The 18,095-nt window shown below is 48.6% G+C and overlaps 1 protein-coding gene across 1 annotated transcript in view; it reads left to right on the forward strand.

The window, feature by feature from the left end:
• Positions 1-17,674, forward strand: part of LOC119390730 (monocarboxylate transporter 2) — a 66,826-nt gene extending 49,152 nt beyond the window's left edge. The window contains exons 4-5 of the mRNA XM_049415348.1: positions 4,980-5,831; positions 17,151-17,674. Of these exons, the coding sequence (XP_049271305.1) occupies positions 4,980-5,831; positions 17,151-17,641 (1,343 nt within the window). The 3' untranslated portion in view covers positions 17,642-17,674. The remainder of the gene's footprint in view (positions 1-4,979; positions 5,832-17,150) is intronic.
• The last annotated feature ends 421 nt before the right edge of the window (positions 17,675-18,095 follow it).

An 18,095-nucleotide genomic window follows, 5' to 3' on the forward strand; every position in this document is an offset into this window, starting at 1 on the left:
TCTTTTCCCGTGACGGTGTAATTGGTCTCGGCTCTAGTAAGCGTACGACTTGCGTATGCTACGACATATTCGGAACCCTGGTTTGCGCTGCGCAAGAACAGCGCCGAGGCCTACACCGCTCGCGTCCGTGTGCACCTCCGTTGGGGCCGTAGGGTCGTAGTGACGTAGTATGGGAGGAGACGTCAACAAACGACGGAGCTTGGCGAACGCGTCGTCGCATTCGGATGACCACGAATGTAGGGGCCCGTTACTCCCAAGGAGCTTCGTCAGCGGCGATATGATGGTGGCAAAGTTGCGTATGAAACGTCGAAAATATGAGCACAGTCCGACGAAACTGCGCAGTTCCTTGACGGACGTGGGTATGGGAAATTCGGCCACGGCCCGAAGCTTGGCCGGATCGGGAAGGATTCCGTCCTTGGACACGACGTAGCCTAGGATTGTCAGCTGCCGTGCTGCAAATCGGCACTTCTTCAGATTCAGTTGGAGGCCGGCGTTGCTCAAACGCGTCAGAACATGCCGCAGACGTTGAAGATGCGTGGAGAAGTCCGGAGCAAAAACGACGACGTCGTCCAGGTAACACAAGCACGTGTGCCATTTCAAGTTGCGCAGAACGGTGTCCATCATGCGCTCGAAGGTCGCGGGCGCATTGCACAGACCAAACGGCATGACGTTGAACTCGTACAAGCCGTCGGGCGTGACAAAGGCAGTCTTCGGTCGAGCATCATCAGCCATGGGTACTTGCCAGTACCCCGAGCGCAAATCGAGAGATGAAAAGTATTCTGCTCCTTGGAGGCTGTCAATCGCGTCGTCGATGCGCGGCAGCGGATAGACATCCTTCCGAGTGATCTTGTTGAGCCTTCGATAGTCCACACAGAACCGCACAGAACCGTCCTTCTTGGCAACGAGAACAACAGGAGACGCCCATGGGCTGTCCGAGGGTCGAATAACGTCGCGTCGAAGCATATCGTCGACTTGCTCATTAATTACCCGTCGTTCTGTGGGAGACACGCGATATGGACGTTACCGCAGTGGCGGTTGGGCGCCGGTGTCGATGCGATGCGTAACAGCGGACGTGCGGCCGAGAGAAGTTTGCCCGACATCGAAAGAAGAACGAAATTCTTCCAACAGGCACAGAAGCTGGGACCGCTGGACCGACGTAAGGTTGTCAGCAATGGCGGGACCAAATACATCCGCGGGTGATGAATCAGACGTGGAAACTGCACTGATGGTACGGGAACTGGTGCAGTGCGAGTCATCGGGTGCGTCCAGAACTTGTGCGTCTTCCAGGGGCTCCACTCTGCCGAGACATTCCCCTCGCACCAACGTAACAATGTGCGGGGATGGGTTGCTAACAAAAATAGCGGTGCTACCCTGAGTGACTTTCACGGTCGCGAAAGGTACCAGCAACCCTTTCCTAGTGCGAACGCGGTCAGATGGCGAAAGGAGTGCAATGGTGTCGCAGAGACCGGCGCAGTAAACTGGCACGGCCGTCGACGAGCTTGGGGAAACTTTGGTATCGTCTTTGACGAGGATCTTGGTGCATGCCGATGCACTGTCTGCCGGCGTCAAATGTGAGAACGGTGAGAGTTCGAGGGCGGCTGGTGCGCAGTGAATTATGGCGTCGTGGCGGGAGAGAAAATCCCATCCCAGGATGACGTCGTGGGAGCATGCAGCAATTATGATGAACTCGACGTTGTACAGAACGTCCTGGATGACGACGCGAGAAGTGCATACTGCTGTAGGCCTAATACTCTGGGAGCTGGCGGTACGGAGGGACATCCCAGAAAGTGGCGTCGTCACTTTTCGGAGTAAGCGGCTAAATTTTGCGTCCATAACGGATACGGCGGCTCCAGTGTCGATAAGGGCAGATGCGCGCACACCGTCCACAAACACGTCTATGACATTCGATGGACTTCGCTGAGGGCTTTTACAGTTCGATAGCGTCGCAGCCCTTGCCTCGTGGACTGCGACGACTAGTTTTCCTGCTCTCGTGCGACAGAACGTGGCCGCATTGGTGAGAGTGAGCGACGCCGTGGAGACGGACGCCGTGGAGACGGTTGTTGTACCACAAGCTTGCTACTCCCGCGAGGTAGAAGACCAAGTTGCTCAACTTGCCTGCTTCGTCCCATTTGTTGGGTACGCTCACGCGCTCGTAAATGGCGAGCCAGTCCTCCACGTCGGTGCCATCGGCGCCAGTGAAGATAGGTGGATCGCGGATGCGTGGGACACCGGGACATGTGGTCGGTGTGGGAGGCGGCGTTTGCTGAGCGGCGTCTTGGGGCATGGTAGATGGCAGGGTACGGGAACGAAGCTCCAGGGGCATCGAATGGGAGCACAGCACTCTCCACCAATTTGTTAAGCTGTTTATTGGACAGCACTCGGCGACAATGAGCTATGGCGACAGTCAAGGCAAAGGCACGGGCTCCGAGCGCGAGCGGCCTTTAGAAGAGGACGACCCACTAGGAGCCGCTGGAGAGCGCAACCGTTAAACAGTACCAATTGCTTCGCCACAATATATATATTAGTTTTTTCCACAGCCAGGACTTTTTTCGGGGGGGGGGGGGGCTAGGCCGCCCCCCCCCCCGAAATTTTGATGGAGGGGGTGTTTATTATATATACCCCCGAAATCATCGAAACCATCAAAATTTCGGGGGGGCTAGCCCCCCCCCCAAAAAAATATATCTATATATTTATGTGTGTGTGCGTTATAATGCAAAAATTTTGGGGGTGGGCTTCGGCACCCCCAAACCCCCCTCTGGCCACGGCACTGACAAAAAAATGTGTTTGTACTACCACATGTTACCCACTTATGAGCTAGGGTGCTCCCTGCCGGTAACATATAGTTCGCTGCCAGGTAACATCCTGCCGTAAACATAAAGGACACATCCTACAGGAGACAAGAAGGAATCCTTCGATAGGCCGAGGAAGGGTTTCGTAAACATAAAGTAGCGTCCTGCAGGTCACAAAAAGGAAGAGGAACCATAAAGGTCATGTAGGACGTCAATGGGAAACAGAAAGGACATTTCCCGGACATCACCATTTTCATACGGGCCGGGCCCGCTGGACGAGCGCCCGACATACCTCGGGGGCGCCTTCGCGAAGGAAGCCTTCCCACTGCTCTGGGGTACGGGTGGACAGAGTTCCCTCGTAAATGCGCCTTTGCCTACCACGTCCGTACAGGAGGGATGGAAAACAACGCGAACAGCACGGCGCGCCGTTTTCACCATGCTCTGACCTTGGTGGCAATGAAACGATTCTAGATGGTTCTCGATTGTATGATGATTGACTCTAGTGGCTTTTAATCTCTATCCAGGCTACAACCACTTGAAAATAACTGCGGAACAGCAGACAATGTAGATGGCACATGTTCGCGTTTTTTTACCATCACCAATGCACATGAGAAGTCTTGAGCTACTAATTCGTTCAATCTTTACGGCGCTTTCTTCTAGATAAATTTTCGGGGCCCTCATAGTGTAATTTCTCAAGATACATCAGTATAAGAAATGTAATTCTAATAATATATGTAGTGCTTGAAAGAAATTTCTTGTTAGGGACACCTAATAGTTTTGAGCTTTATTCAGAATTCGGTCTTTGAGAACTTTAAGTAAAATAGTAATTTTATGTGGAATTCACAATTTAAATAATGATTGGAAACATAATTTTCTCAACATTGCATAAAAAAGAGTAGCTCTTTATTTACCGAAGGCATTCTTGCGTGTGCACATACGACCTCTCACGTGTTATTTCCCGTAATACCATTGCTATAAATGTGAGTGGTCGCCGCGTTTCACTTCTTGCACAAAAATGCACGTACTAACGAAAGTCTCGCGTGCGCGGCGCGCTCTTTTAAATGCGTAAGCGTTTCTATGCCGAGTCAACGAGAACACTGTCCGTCCGTCTGTCTGTCACATAAGATGATCGCCGCTGTAAATAAGTAAATTAATTAAAGGATATGAGTTTTCTGTCCGCTGCCTGGGCTTTAACCAGGGCCCTCACGATCAAATAGTGACCATCTTAACACGTACGCTGCGCATTCGTGCTTGTAAAATAGAAACACATGCGAGCTACATGAATGCGTTGCACCGGAGGTGCAAACAAATGCAGCAGGATGAAAGATTAATTTATTTTGTGGAAGTGGAATAAAGCCCCTCCGCAGGTCATGGTGTAAAGCCGACAGGGAGGACTGTATGCACCAGGAAAATTCAAACTTTTGTGAAATGAGGATGCGAAACACGCGTTTCAGAGGTTGCGGCGTGCGCGTGCCATGGCGCGCGCATGCCGCACCACTCAGAGGCGGCTACGGTGGCATAGTTCGCTAAAAACCCGGCGCCGGTGCCATTTGTGTGGGGTATATCCACAGAAATGTTAGTACGTGTACAATAATGGGGCCCTCGAAAATGTGGCGGTGACATGCGTACTCGTACGCGGCATTTTCCAATAACTGATTCTCTCTGGAGCGTAAGTTTGCCGACGATCAGCCGTTTCTGATATGGTATTCTGATCTTGTATTGTCACTTGCCATTTCATTGTTGCATTTGATTCTTACATTTCATATATTCACGCATGATGGTCGCTGTTATCTGTAGTAACAGAAGCGTTGAGCCGCTAAGAACGTCGGTGAAGGACTAATTCCTGGCGTGGAGGAATGAAAACGTTAACAGTAAGCGTTGCGCAATGCGATAAAACGAAACAAGAAAAACAGTAAGTCAGGCACGCACACGTCATGTATCGCTTTCCCTCATTTTCGCGATAGGGAAAGGATCCTACTTTGTTTTTTTTTGTTTTTTTTTTCACGCACTCGCACTTAAGGTGCTTGAAATATAGCCACATAACTCTCGCCTAAAAAAAGCACACTGCACATATCGGTTATTGTGGCGAGCACAGAAAAATGTGATCATGCACTTATGGCAGTACTACTGCTTCATCTCGCGTATTCGTACGCATTTAAAATATACGCAAAACTTTTATACATTTCGCAGGAGCCGGGGCCGGAACCGTGAGCATGATGCTGCAAGTGTTCTTGAGCATGACTTTCGTCAAGTACCGAGGCACGGCGCACGGGATAATGTTCATGGGATCAATATTAGCGTCCCTTACCATCCCACAGGCCTTGTTCTTCCTCGAAAACACCTACGGATTCAGTGGCTGTTTGCTGGTATTCGGTGCCCTGTTGTTGCACCTGGTCCCCATCAGCTTCCTCCTTCGGTCTAGCTCGTCTAGGAGCAGCTCACTTCAGCCCGACACAGGACCAACAGCACTCGTGGAGACGCGCGACGTTAACTTGAACATCAAGGAGGATCTGGAATCGGAGAGCAAGTCCTGCTCAAGTTCGTCGAGTGCTAAAGGCAAACCGGGCGTTCTCCAGAGCGCGGCTGAAGTGCTACGACTCCCGATGTTCTACGTCATCCTCGTGACGTGGACAGTGATGTGTTACAACGAGGACATTTTCTTGACGACAATAGTCGACTTCGCCGTCGACAAAGGCATCGCGAAGAACATGGCTGTGCCGCTGCTTTCGTATCTCTCTTTCACCGACGCCATAGGACGCATAGGGCTTCCACTGCTCGCCGATCGAAACATCATTCGGCGAAGTACGTTGGTTTGCTGCAACGCGGCTCTCACAGCGGCATCCGTCGCCATCCTACCAGAGGCCAACGCATACGCTTTCCTCGTGGTGGCTACGCTTTTTGCGGCCTGTTTTAACGGATGCGGCATGACAATGCATGGTGTTCTTATGGCCGATTACATTGGTATGGACAACCTTCCCGTTGGATACGGCGTAGCTGGAATTCTCGTCGTACCACTGCTGCTGGTAAAGCCAGTGCTAATAGGTAAGTATAAACTGCTTTCTTATGAAAAGGAGATCGGTATAACGAAGCGTGTGACACATTGTTGTTGACTTGGTGCAATGACGAATGCAAGCCATCAACGATTGCCCAAACATTAGTGAAGTAGTAGGCTCGAAATGAAGTACCGAACACGACGGTCCTCGTCCACAAAAGTTCTTTCTCTTTGCTACTAGGGAGCCACTTTTGCTAACCGTGTGTACGTCATTATGCTTGCTGGAATAGAATGATACGCACAGTTACGGCTCTAAAACACCTTTTTTTTTATAACTAAAGGTCCATAACTCTTATCTACCGAAGAGCCTTTACAGGTATTCGTGGCCGCGGTACAAAAAATACTTTACGTGAGCGAACGACAAGACTATCCCTTGCGCGACAATGTCCTGCCTCGCAAGAAGGCCGAGAGATGGCGCTACCAACTTCTACCCGGTAAAGCCCCTATACCTTCGGAAAAGTACAGCTTTCTCTTGACCTACGCCGCTTCCTCCTCTCCACGCCTCTTATAGGGCGGTTGCAGTCACGTGGTAGCGCGCGCGCCCTCTTTCTCGGTATTTTGTTTCCTTCGCCTTTCGGCGCCATGTTGAACGCTCCAACGTGCCATGTGCTGTGTGTTCGCCCCATGTGAAGTGCACGAAGTGTAAAGTGCACGTGTGCGCCTCGCTCGTTTTGTCGCGATGCCGGGTTGCTGTGCGTTTGGCTGCCATAACCGTGACACTCAAGGGAAAAAGTTTTCTGCCATTCCTCGCGGAAAAGAGAATGCAGGTCGTCGCAAAGTCTGGCTCCACAGAATAGGTCGAGCAAACTTCGACCCGAGATCGGCGCGGCTTTGTTAGGTATGTGCTCGTGCGTTTTAACTCTTGACAAGCGTCTTGCTTTGCCGTGTGACATATGTGGTGTATTACTTACTTAATGTCACGCGAAATTTTGAGTAATTTGTCATGCACCAAGACAGTCAGTTGCTCGAGTAAGTGACTGTCTTGAACACCAGATGCTCGAAATTTCCGGAGCCTTCAACTACAGCGTGCCTCATAATCATACCGCGGTTTTGGCACGTAAAACCTCACATATTATTAACCCTGAAAGAACGAGTGTCGTGCACTACAACGCTAGGTTGTGTTCCACACATTCTACTAACCTTTAACTGTGAAGTGCGGATGGAAGGGCGAAGACGGAGCGAGCATCGTAATGAAAGTGCGATAGCAAAAAAAAAAAAAAGAACCTAGCGCGCAGAATTTATCGAAAGCCGTGCATTTACGTGCAGCTCCTTCATCATATCGTCTAATTTGGCGAACCACTTCTGGGTGACAGTCAGAACTTTCTGCAAATTCGGAATATGAGCGGGGCTTTAGTTCAGCGAACCGCGGCTCATTAGCCGGCGTGTCATCATGAATTATCGCGTCACACATTTAGCGCATAAGTTTCAAAATGCTACAAATCGCATATATCACCTGTGCTGTACTTTCGCAAAATATCTCGCCTTGCATAAAAGTAGGGCAATAAAAACATGTTTCAGAAAGGTATGCTCGTTGAGTGGGATCTTTAATCGAGCTGCGGCCGCTGAAGATGTTCGTTTGAAATTCGACACTTCAATAGAATGAGTGGGTTAATGTCGTTGAATTTAGCATACTGGTTTTAAATCATCATTTATTGGTTTAATAACTCCATTTATTATCAGTTAACATGCAAGCGTCATGCATACGACAATGGGCGCAAGCTGCTTCGCACAGGCCAAACGTCCGAGAACCGCGTACTGAGACCACATGTCGTTGGGCAGGCAAAGGAGATAATAACGATACATGTGGTTTTACGAGCCAAAACCACGATATGTTTACGAGGCACGCCGCAGTGTAGGGCTCCGGAAATTTTGACCATCTGGTGTTCTTCAACGTGCACTGACATCGCACAGTACGCGGGGCCTCTAGCATCGAATTCCGACCGCCGCGGCCGGGACCGAACACGCGACCTTCGGATCAGCAGGCGAGCGCCGAAACCACTACATCACCGCGGCGGGCAAGCCGAGGAGAAGTAACATATGTGAAATGTCGTGAAGTTTTGATCGGGCACCTTCATGGGAATTGCAGGCATTGCTGCAGTTATATATGATAGAGATAGTTTATACGCACGGGCACTATTCCTTCCCAAACGGCGTGGCTTGACATCACAGCTGCCATGTAAATATTTCTTACCGATGCAATAAATAGCGCGTCGTGTTTACAAAATTTTATTTCAACCTTTTTTAAGTAAACTCAGTTACCGATATCTGCGCCAAATACGCAAGGAAACGCTACGCTCCGAAAAGAACCGTAAACGACATGCAATTTGCTACAAATTGTACATAGCTTGCAGCAGCTCTTCTGGCGCGCTATAAGGGAATTAGATGGTGCGCACACCCACACCAACTGAGAAAATGAACGCAGAAATAAAGAGAATCATTACACACAGCCGTGTGCGAGACATCGCACGCGGCCACGGCTGGTCTAAAAAGGCTGTGGCTAAAGTGGCAGCGCCAGCGCGCAACCGGCCTGAAAGCTTGACGCGTCCACGTGAGCGTTCGAGGGGGCGCCGCCGTCGCACGCGAAAGACGCGCAGGAGAGGAGGCGGTAGAGGGGAGAGCAGATGGCGGTACTTTTACGAAGTACAGGGGCTTTAATACCCGGTAAGGTCCCTGGATATTTTTGGTAAAGTATCGTCTTTCTTTTAACCGAGCCACCACGCCGAGCACCCTCCTCTCCCGCCTCCCACCTCCCCGCTTCACGGGTCGTCGGCCGGGAAACGCGCGCGTTATCAGCGTGACATAGCATTCTTGATAGGAAAGTGGCGCGAGCTGAGTTATAGGGCCGGTGCCCGCACGGTGCCGTTTGGGAGGGAATATAGATAAGGTTTGGGCACTTGGGAAAGGATATGAAGGAGAATGTCGCTACTTTCTATATATTAAGGGACTTTACTACCCGGTAGGCTTCCTTGACAACCGCGTGCATCGAGGCACTCTACGACCCGTGCACGGTGGTAGAATAATAGGTGGCCCGACGCGTCGCTTCGCCAATGCGCCGCGCGTGTCACGGAGGTGCTCGAGTTGCCACCGCCTTTCAGCAAGGTGGCAGCGGGGGTGCTCTGGGCCGACATCTCCGCTCAGGTGCATTTGAATGCATGTGGCCAGCGTGCGTCGCGAGCATTTAAACTGCTATTTTACATCTTTACCTTTTGAGAAAGAGATTCGCGGTGTATTTATTACACCAGAGAGGCCCTGAACAACACTAAAGAGTTGCCGTCGCTTAGAACGGGCACGCCACTAAAGAAAGCATGCAACGCAACTAGAGTTGCAGCGGCGTCTCTTCGTTTCTGTTTGGTCATCTTCGATAAATGCGGAGGCGTCCGTGGGTGCAAGCGTGCGAAAAGCAAGAGCGTCCCTGCGACGCAACCAGCGCCGCAAAGACGCAATCAGCCTTCGAGTCATGATCACGGCCAGATCACGGTGGTCGTTATTAGGTAATCCCACGGCTTGAGATCCGCTCTGATGCGTCGCGTTTGTTGCGCTCTGTCAAACCAACGCCCGCGACCGCATCGGTGTTTCCGCTCACTAGCCTCACTTTGTAAGCTGAACCACGGCTGAAACCACGGTGGCTCGAACTGTGCCGCGCTGATGCGGCGGACACCATGGGACTAAAATGATTCGCTCCAAATTTAAAATCTGGCTACAATACGTGCAAAAGGAAAGCTGCTTCTTTTCTCCGCACCGAAAGACGAAAAGCGACTGCAGTTGTGGAGAAATGCAATTCCACGGAAAGACCGCCGGCTACAGTCCTCTGACATACATACCATAACGTGAAAACCAAATGCTTTTTTTTTACTCTGTACACTTGCCGGTAGGAATTTTCGCGCTCTTGAAAAAAAAAATACACGCGCGTCTCTTGCAATCAGCACCCTGTGACAGCCATATCAGGATTACCCGCGCCGATCAGAAACTTTTAAGCTTCATAGTGCCTGGCGCTCTTACTTTCGCGGTCGAAGCTGGCAGACAGCGACTACAAGCTAGTAAAAACACAAACAACGTTTTAAAGCCACAAAATTAGGTAGAGAAACCGGTTTTTACAGCCCTGCGAGAGCTTGCGGTGCGCGTCTTTCGGCCCAAAATCTCGTCGCGAACCTAGCGGCGGCCACGAGCAACTCGAGCAGTACGGCGACACGCTCGCTGCGCTCGATGGGCCACCTGTTGTATTCTACCACCGTGAACCAGTGCAAGCGGACGCAACGTCACCGAAGTTAACGGTCCCTGAAGTATTCATTATGTAGTGGAGCAGATGCACGACCGAGTATGCGCCTGTGAAGGAGGACGAGAAACGACCCGCGTTCTGATTGCGCGAGAGCCTGTGCCGCCTTTTGCCAGCCTTGCACTGTGTTCGCGTACGGTCCCTTTTCGTCGCGACCTCATTACACCAATAAACCTCATCACATTGTAGTGGACCAGATGCAAGACCGAGTATGCGCCTGTGAAGGAGGACGAGAAACGACCCGCGTTCTGATGGCGCGAGAGCCTGTGCCGCCTTTTGCCAGCCTTGCACTGTGTTCGCGTACGGTCCCTTTTCGTCGCGACCTCATTACACCACTAAACCTCATCACATTGTAGTGGACCAGATTCACGACCGAGTATGCGCCTGTGAAGGAGGACGAGAAACGACCCGCGTTCTGATTGCGCGAGAGCCTGTGCCGCCTTTTGCCAGCCTTGCACTGTGTTCGCGTACGGTCCCTTTTCGTCGCGACCTCATTACACCAATAAACCTCATCACATTGTAGTGGACCAGATGCAAGACCGAGTATGCGCCTGTGAAGGAGGACGAGAAAACGACCCGCGTTCTGATTGCGCGAGAGCCTGTGCCGCCTTTTGCCAGCCTTGCACTGTGTTCGCGTACGGTCCCTTTTCGTCGCGACCTCATTACACCAATAAACCTCATCACATTGTAGTGGACCAGATGCAAGACCGAGTATGCGCCTGTGAAGGAGGACGAGAAACGACCCGCGTTCTGATTGCGCGAGATCCTGTGCCGCCTTTTGCCAGCCTTGCACTGTGTTCGCGTACGGTCCCTTTTCGTCGCGACCTCATTACACCAATAAACCTCATCACATTGTAGTGGACCAGATGCAAGACCGAGTATGCGCCTGTGAAGGAGGACGAGAAACGACCCGCGTTCTGATTGCGCGAGAGCCTGTGCCGCCTTTTGCCAGCCTTGCACTGTGTTCGCGTACGGTCCCTTTTCGTCGCGACCTCATTACACCAATAAACCTCATCACATTGTAGTGGACCAGATGCAAGACCGAGTATGCGCCTGTGAAGGAGGACGAGAAACGACCCGCGTTCTGATTGCGCGAGAGCCTGTGCCGCCTTTTGCCAGCCTTGCACTGTGTTCGCGTACGGTCCCTTTTCGTCGCGACCTCATTACACCACTAAACCTAATCACATTTGGTGAAGGTTGCTGAGATTCCCAACCAGACCTGGAGCTCCCCTCTCGCAAGTTGGCCGAGCGACCACCGGACAACATGACTGACGCAGTCACAACCCAGCACCTCTGGGTGCTGGGTTGTGAAAAAAAGCCCGTATGAGAAAAAAGCCCGTTGTGAAAAAGCCCGTATTTTTCTTTGCAAGATTAGTAGCCACTCTTGCAAAAAGGCACAAACCACTTGCCCATTCTTCCGCAGCACAAGAACACTTGACCACTATGACATTTTCAAAAACGAGCTCAAAAAGCAACCGCAGCAACTAGAAAAAGTACGTGCACTGCACGGCTAATGTAGCACGTGGACAGAGAAGGCCAAACCCCATATGCGCGAAAATGCACAGCGACGAGCGACGCTATGAGCGACGAAACGGGTCATCCGCGTGACGTGTCGGGTGGTCGATATCGCGCGATAACTCGGTTTTTCAGATTTGGAAACCGTCGCCCACATGCCGGAGATGCTTTGCGGAATTTGCCAGCAGCCCGCCGCGGTCCTCAGTCCGGCGCGCCACCTCTCGGCACGCGGAAAACGAGAACGTTAACCGTCTCTCCCCAACAAGGCGCTCCCTTCGCGTCGTTCGCTCACCTAAGCATTTCTTGCACCGTGTTCGTGACGTTCGCATTCAAGAGAGCTTGCATTGCTCTTTGTATGTAAGTTTCAATAGTGTAATGCAGTAAAAGATACGGTAGAGCATGAACGAATGCGAGGCCGTGTGACACAAACATAGCTTTATTGGCCTTTCACCACACATTTCTGTCCTGGTATATTGCCGTTGTCTCGAGTTTCAGCTGGGCGTGGGTGACGATTACGAAACAAGTACCAGAATCACTCAGTGGACATCGTCACCATATATTATTAGGGTGGCTTGTTGGGCAAGTTGGTACATAGTTCTTCGTAAGGAAATGCCAGCAGCACTAAAGAAAAGAGAAGAAACTGAGCCAGGAAAAAGAGACAGGAACAGGTAGGATGCTGGACTAACAACTGACTTTATTTCGATGAAGACGTGAACAACAAACCGAAATGAGCATGCGCAGCAACAACCGTGAATCAAAAACAGGCAACCTATAACCTATCACTGTCGAGAAATCGGACCTCCTTGTCATTCAAAAACACAGATGGCGCACTCACACACTTATCAGGACCAAGTTTGTGAATCTGAAACGCTTCAATAATTTCACGTTCTTTCTGTGTTTTAGCTCTCCCAGTCACCGAAACGTTGCTGAATAGAGGGGCGCAACCGCACACTTTGCAGTGAATAGGTAGATTTCCACCCGTGCCCGTAGGAAGTAAATTTGCGTGCTCACGCATTCTGTCATTCACACACCTACCCGATTGCCCAATATATTCTTTGCCACAGGTCAGGGGAATACTGTAGACAATGCTAGTATCACACCTGCTGAATCTGTTGACATGCGCCGTATTACAACTGGACCTACTAATCCCATGCCGCGCAACTCGCTTACATATGCTGGACAAAATGCAGGGCGCAGAAAACACAAGCTTGACGCCGTTTCTCCCTGCCACCTTCTTAAGATTGTGCGATACGCCATGTAAGTATGGCATAACCACTACTTGCTTCTTCTCTTCACATGCCTTACGCTGTCTAGAAGGCTGTTTCTTTTTCATGTGCAGAGATTCCGCTACCGCCTCAATCATAACCTGAGAGTAGCCTGCATTCACCAGCCTCTCAACCTGCTGATGAAAACCGGTTTGCATTTGATGCGTACAACTTTTTTCCAATGCATTGGAAATGCAAAGGTTGGCAATTGCTCGCTTTACGAGCTTCGAATGGGATGACTCAAACGGAAGGAGCATCTTTTTAGTCCTAGGACTGTACATCCAGCAGATATGATGATGGGAAAAAATTAGTGACAAATCTAAAAACCTAATAGAATTATCAAATGGTTCTTCATGGGTGAAACATAGGTTAGTGGAGCAGGACTTAAACACCTGCAAGATGTCACTGATGGTACTAGTGAGGCAGTCACTTGGTCCAATATTTAAAAGAATAAGAAAGTCATCTACGTATCTGAATATATGGGAGACTCGTCCATCATTTAAAATTGTACACACAGAGTTGTCGAATTTTGCAAGGTATATGTTACATAGAATAGGCGCCACGCAGGAACCAATGTACACACCATTTTTCTGCAAGAATAACTTGCCTTCGAAATTCACAAAAGTAGCCCGAAGATAAAACATTAAAAGTTCCATGAAGTTGCCCGTCGACAAGCCGCAACTACTTTGAAGAAGCAAGTAGTGGTTATGCCATACTTACATGGCGTATCGCACAATCTTAAGAAGGTGGCAGGGAGAAACGGCGTCAAGCTTGTGTTTTCTGCGCCCTGCATTTTGTCCAGCATATGTAAGCGAGTTGCGCGGCATGGGATTAGTAGGTCCAGTTGTAATACGGCGCATGTCAACAGATTCAGCAGGTGTGATACTAGCATTGTCTACAGTATTCCCCTGACCTGTGGCAAAGAATATATTGGGCAATCGGGTAGGTGTGTGAATGACAGAATGCGTGAGCACGCAAATTTACTTCCTACGGGCACGGGTGGAAATCTACCTATTCACTGCAAAGTGTGCGGTTGCGCCCCTCTATTCAGCAACGTTTCGGTGACTGGGAGAGCTAAAACACAGAAAGAACGTGAAATTATTGAAGCGTTTCAGATTCACAAACTTGGTCCTGATAAGTGTGTGAGTGCGCCATCTGTGTTTTTGAATGACAAGGAGGTCCGATTTCTCGACAGTGATAGGTGATAGGTTGCCTGTTTTTGATTCACGGTTGTTGCTGCGCATGCTCATTTCGGTTTGTTGTTCACGTCTTCATCGAAATAAAGTCAGTTGTTAGTCCAGCATCCTACCTGTTCCTGTCTCTTTTTCCTGGCTCAGTTTCTTCTCTTTTCTTTAGTGCTGCTGGCGTCACCATATATATTGGCCCCGAAGTAAGCTTTATAATTTTCTAATGTCATTTTACGAAAGTCTGTGCTGCAGCAAATAAGTCATGACAGAAAAAGTGGGACTTTCTATTGTAACTGAGGATCGTGACCCGTGAAGACAAGAACATTTTACACAGCACTCACTCGAACTAAAATATTTTAAACAGCCATAAGTCTTGGCGTTACATAAGCACGGGCGGCCAGCGAATTGCAGCTTGTTGGCGATTTGCAAGGAGAGCAAGAGGTTTTATTGGTTTGGTATTAGATTTTCTTTGAACTACTTAGCCAACCCAAGATGAACAAAGCGTTTTAGAGAAATACTTCTATGGTACGGGGATATATTTTAGGAATGTTGAGAACAACCGTCCGGTTATTCGCAAGGAACACGTTTTTCGGCGAAGTTAATGTGAAGACGCATTTGCGGGGCGCTTTGTGAAATAACTGTTCGAATAGAAAGCTGTTTTAGAGGTTGAGATTTACGCAAGTAGGGGAACAAGAATGACTGCGTACATTTCGCTAGACAAATATTATGGACACTTTCCTTACCAATACACCAAGTGCGTGTTTGTGAGAGTTGTTACCTGAGTAAATGAAGAAACAAACAAGCAAACTGTGGTGTGAATGCTTCAGCTGGACTTGGACAGCACTTCATAAATTTTCCGGCCACTTATTACTTCGCGCATGACTCGCATTTAGGGTGTTGTGACATGACGCTGAAGAAGTGCATTGGTTATCACGAGCTCCTTAGAACGCTGATTCTTATTCATCAAGTGAGCCCTGCGCTTGTATTCAGTAAAGAAATTTTTATGCACAATGTTTTACAACGACGAATGGTAGCAAAGCGAATGCTATTTTTGTTAAAAGCATTCCCCTGGAGCCCCTTCGCTGCGAATGAATGTCCGTATTTTTGTGTCAATATGGCAAAGACGGGCATTATACGGGAAATAGTTCGTCATTCTGTTTGCTTATGCTTTTTTTTCACTCGGTATGTTATTGCATTTTAAGTACGGTAACAATCTGGGTGTGGCCATGGCAACGTAAACGCCCCAAGACTTCTCAATTGTGTGATAAAAAAGGGGTGGCGCCATTGAAAATCGGTCCTATTTCAAGTACGCACATTTTAATGTATTTATGTAGCAGGGTTTCTAGGCAAGGGCGCTTCTCTCAATTTCGCTGCTGTACGTGAATTTCTTAAGATTAGCGGGCAGTAAATTATGTTAAGTGGGACTTCACAGCTTCGCCCGATTGAAAGTAGAAAAGTTTGCGGACATATTTAAGTGGCACGGTAGCATGAGGCTTCGAGTGGGCGGGGGGGGGGGGGGCAGTGGGTCTTGTATTAAAATGAATAGCCCCGCAAAACTGTCTCTAGCAAAGTAGCACACCTCAGCGGTGGTTCACAAGGGAAGGGATAAGCAGGCATTAAGGTAGGTCACCAACTTCAAGAAAAAGTTTTAGAGTTTCAGTCCAAAATTATAATGATGGTTTTGGCTTGTAGGGATTAGGTAAATTTAAACTTTAGAATGATGAAACTGCTAAAATTGTAAAAAAAAAACAAAATTTACAAAAATCAAGATCTGCCAAAGTATGCTTGTTGTGCCAACAGTCATAACTACAAAATGGTTGGTGCGATTGAAATGAGACTTGACAGGTGAGGACACTATCCTGTGCATCTAACCTCCACGATCACCCCATCTCTAATCTAAGGCGCGTTATCGTAAAAAGAATAAAAAAGTTTATATTTCACATGTTTGCTTTGCACATAATTGGCCATAGTACCAAAAATTACAGCTCATTTTTAATAATTCTGCTTGAATGCACAAATCAACCTATAAAAAATAGTATGCAAAATTTTATGTAAAAATGTTTATTAGAAGGAAAGTTATAACTGTTCGCGTAAGTGTAGGATGCGAAAAATCATGTTTTCAGAAAAATGGCTTTAAATATTTCAGTCGAATGTACATATAACAAAGAAGCATGCAACATGTCTGAAATTCTCCAGGATCATAGCTTGGGCCTTCCTCTGAAGCGGCGCATTCTCGTTTTGAGCGAGCTGCAGCACTTTTTTCTAGCTCATTTTGCGTCTCCAGCTGACTGTCATCTATGAGTGCCACAGCGGGTCCACTCTTGGTATATTGATTCGATAACTTGCGTTGATGCTTCTTTTTAGTCCTATACTTTGCCATATTTCATGGAGTACTATAACCTTCTCCTTGAAAGAACTAAGTAAAAGAGCTCGAAGTGGTGTACGAAAAAGCACAAACAGCCGAGCGAAAACGCGTACAACTTAAACAACAGAGTGCCGCAGCCGTGTAGTGAAAATTTTCAAATAAATCAAAAACATCATGCCCCACAAGCTTTAGAATGTATTTAGACACTTATCATTATATAATATGTATGAGAAAAACATTTATGATGACATGGCAGGTGTTGTGAAATTGGAAACCTACAGTTTCGGTTTCGAATGCGCCTTAGAGGTGTTGGAAAAATGGTCATAACTTTCGAACGGCTCAAGGTAACTACATAATTTTTTTTGCTACATATTCTTGGATAGACAACGACCTCGAAAATACCGAATTTAAAAAAGAAGTCATTCAAAAAAATTTGTTTCTGAAGGTGGTGACCTACCTTAAAAGAAATACATAGGAATGTTGGGGAGCGGTTAGGGCAGATCGCGGATGAGGCCCAGATCGGTGAGCGGTCTCGGGCGAGCGGACATCGCGGTAGAGACAACAGTCGAGCGTGAAATCCTCCGAGCGCCTCAATTCATGCAATATTCGTGTTTGCGGTGTTAGCGGGCACTGACTGTTTTTTTGTATTCGATGATGCTGTATTACATAGAATGATTGTGCTTGCTATTCCGTATCACGCACAGGTCATTTCCGGGACACACTCGGCTCTTACGACGACCTCTACAGAATGCTGGGAGGAATGCAGCTCGTCCTTTTCATTCTATGGCTCTTCATATCATACCACGAGCGCCGCCGGGGGTCTCCTAAACGCAAGCCATCCGATGAGAAAACTGATGCATCAAAATCTGAAGAAATGCGTCGCGTGTCGTGCATCAGAGATCGCAACCACCAATACACAAACCCATGCTTCTGCACCGGGGCGGAAAAGTGCCACGCCTCAGGGGCTTTTCGAGACTGCGTGATGTATGATGGTCGGTGGATCACGAATTCGTGTCAGAAACGCTCGTCTTATCCAGGAGCCACAAAAGTAGGCCTCCGGCGGACAGCAGAGAACTGTTGTAATCCTGCAAGTCGGAGTGTTGTGAACAAGGAACTATCTGTGAGTGCACTGCGCATTTTGAACTATGGCAGTGTAACCGATCATAAGAATAAACGTAATAGTGTCTCTCATTGAAATCACAACCCATGAAAGCTTATATTCAGTAACGCCATTAAGCTGTGTTCCTTCAATGCCGCAAACGTAGCATCTAAAAGCCGTGAGGCGTTTTACTGAACGGGCAAAGAAAACGAGCACATATGTAATTTTCAGCGAGTCGCCTTCCATACTACGATGTGATCAACACTCTTAAAAAGCCCCTCACCGGCCTTGTCATTACCCACGTGCAGGAGCGATGCGCAGATCACGCAGTGATTATAGTTTCTGCGAATTGTGGAATTATAGCCTGTACCGCAGGCTTGTCTGAGTGCTCGATCGAAAGAGCACGCTTCTTTCCTGCACTGCGAAAGGGTTTAAGCCTTTCAAGGAGTTGCGGGCTAGACGCTTAACGTACATCCTAAAGGTCCTACGCAAAACCCCCTTCAAGAGGAGGTTTTATTTACATCCTTTGAAAAGGGAGTGACAATGTGGA

The sequence above is a fragment of the Rhipicephalus sanguineus genome, chromosome 4 (assembly GCF_013339695.2).
Source record: "Rhipicephalus sanguineus isolate Rsan-2018 chromosome 4, BIME_Rsan_1.4, whole genome shotgun sequence".
NCBI lineage: Eukaryota > Metazoa > Arthropoda > Arachnida > Ixodida > Ixodidae > Rhipicephalus > Rhipicephalus sanguineus.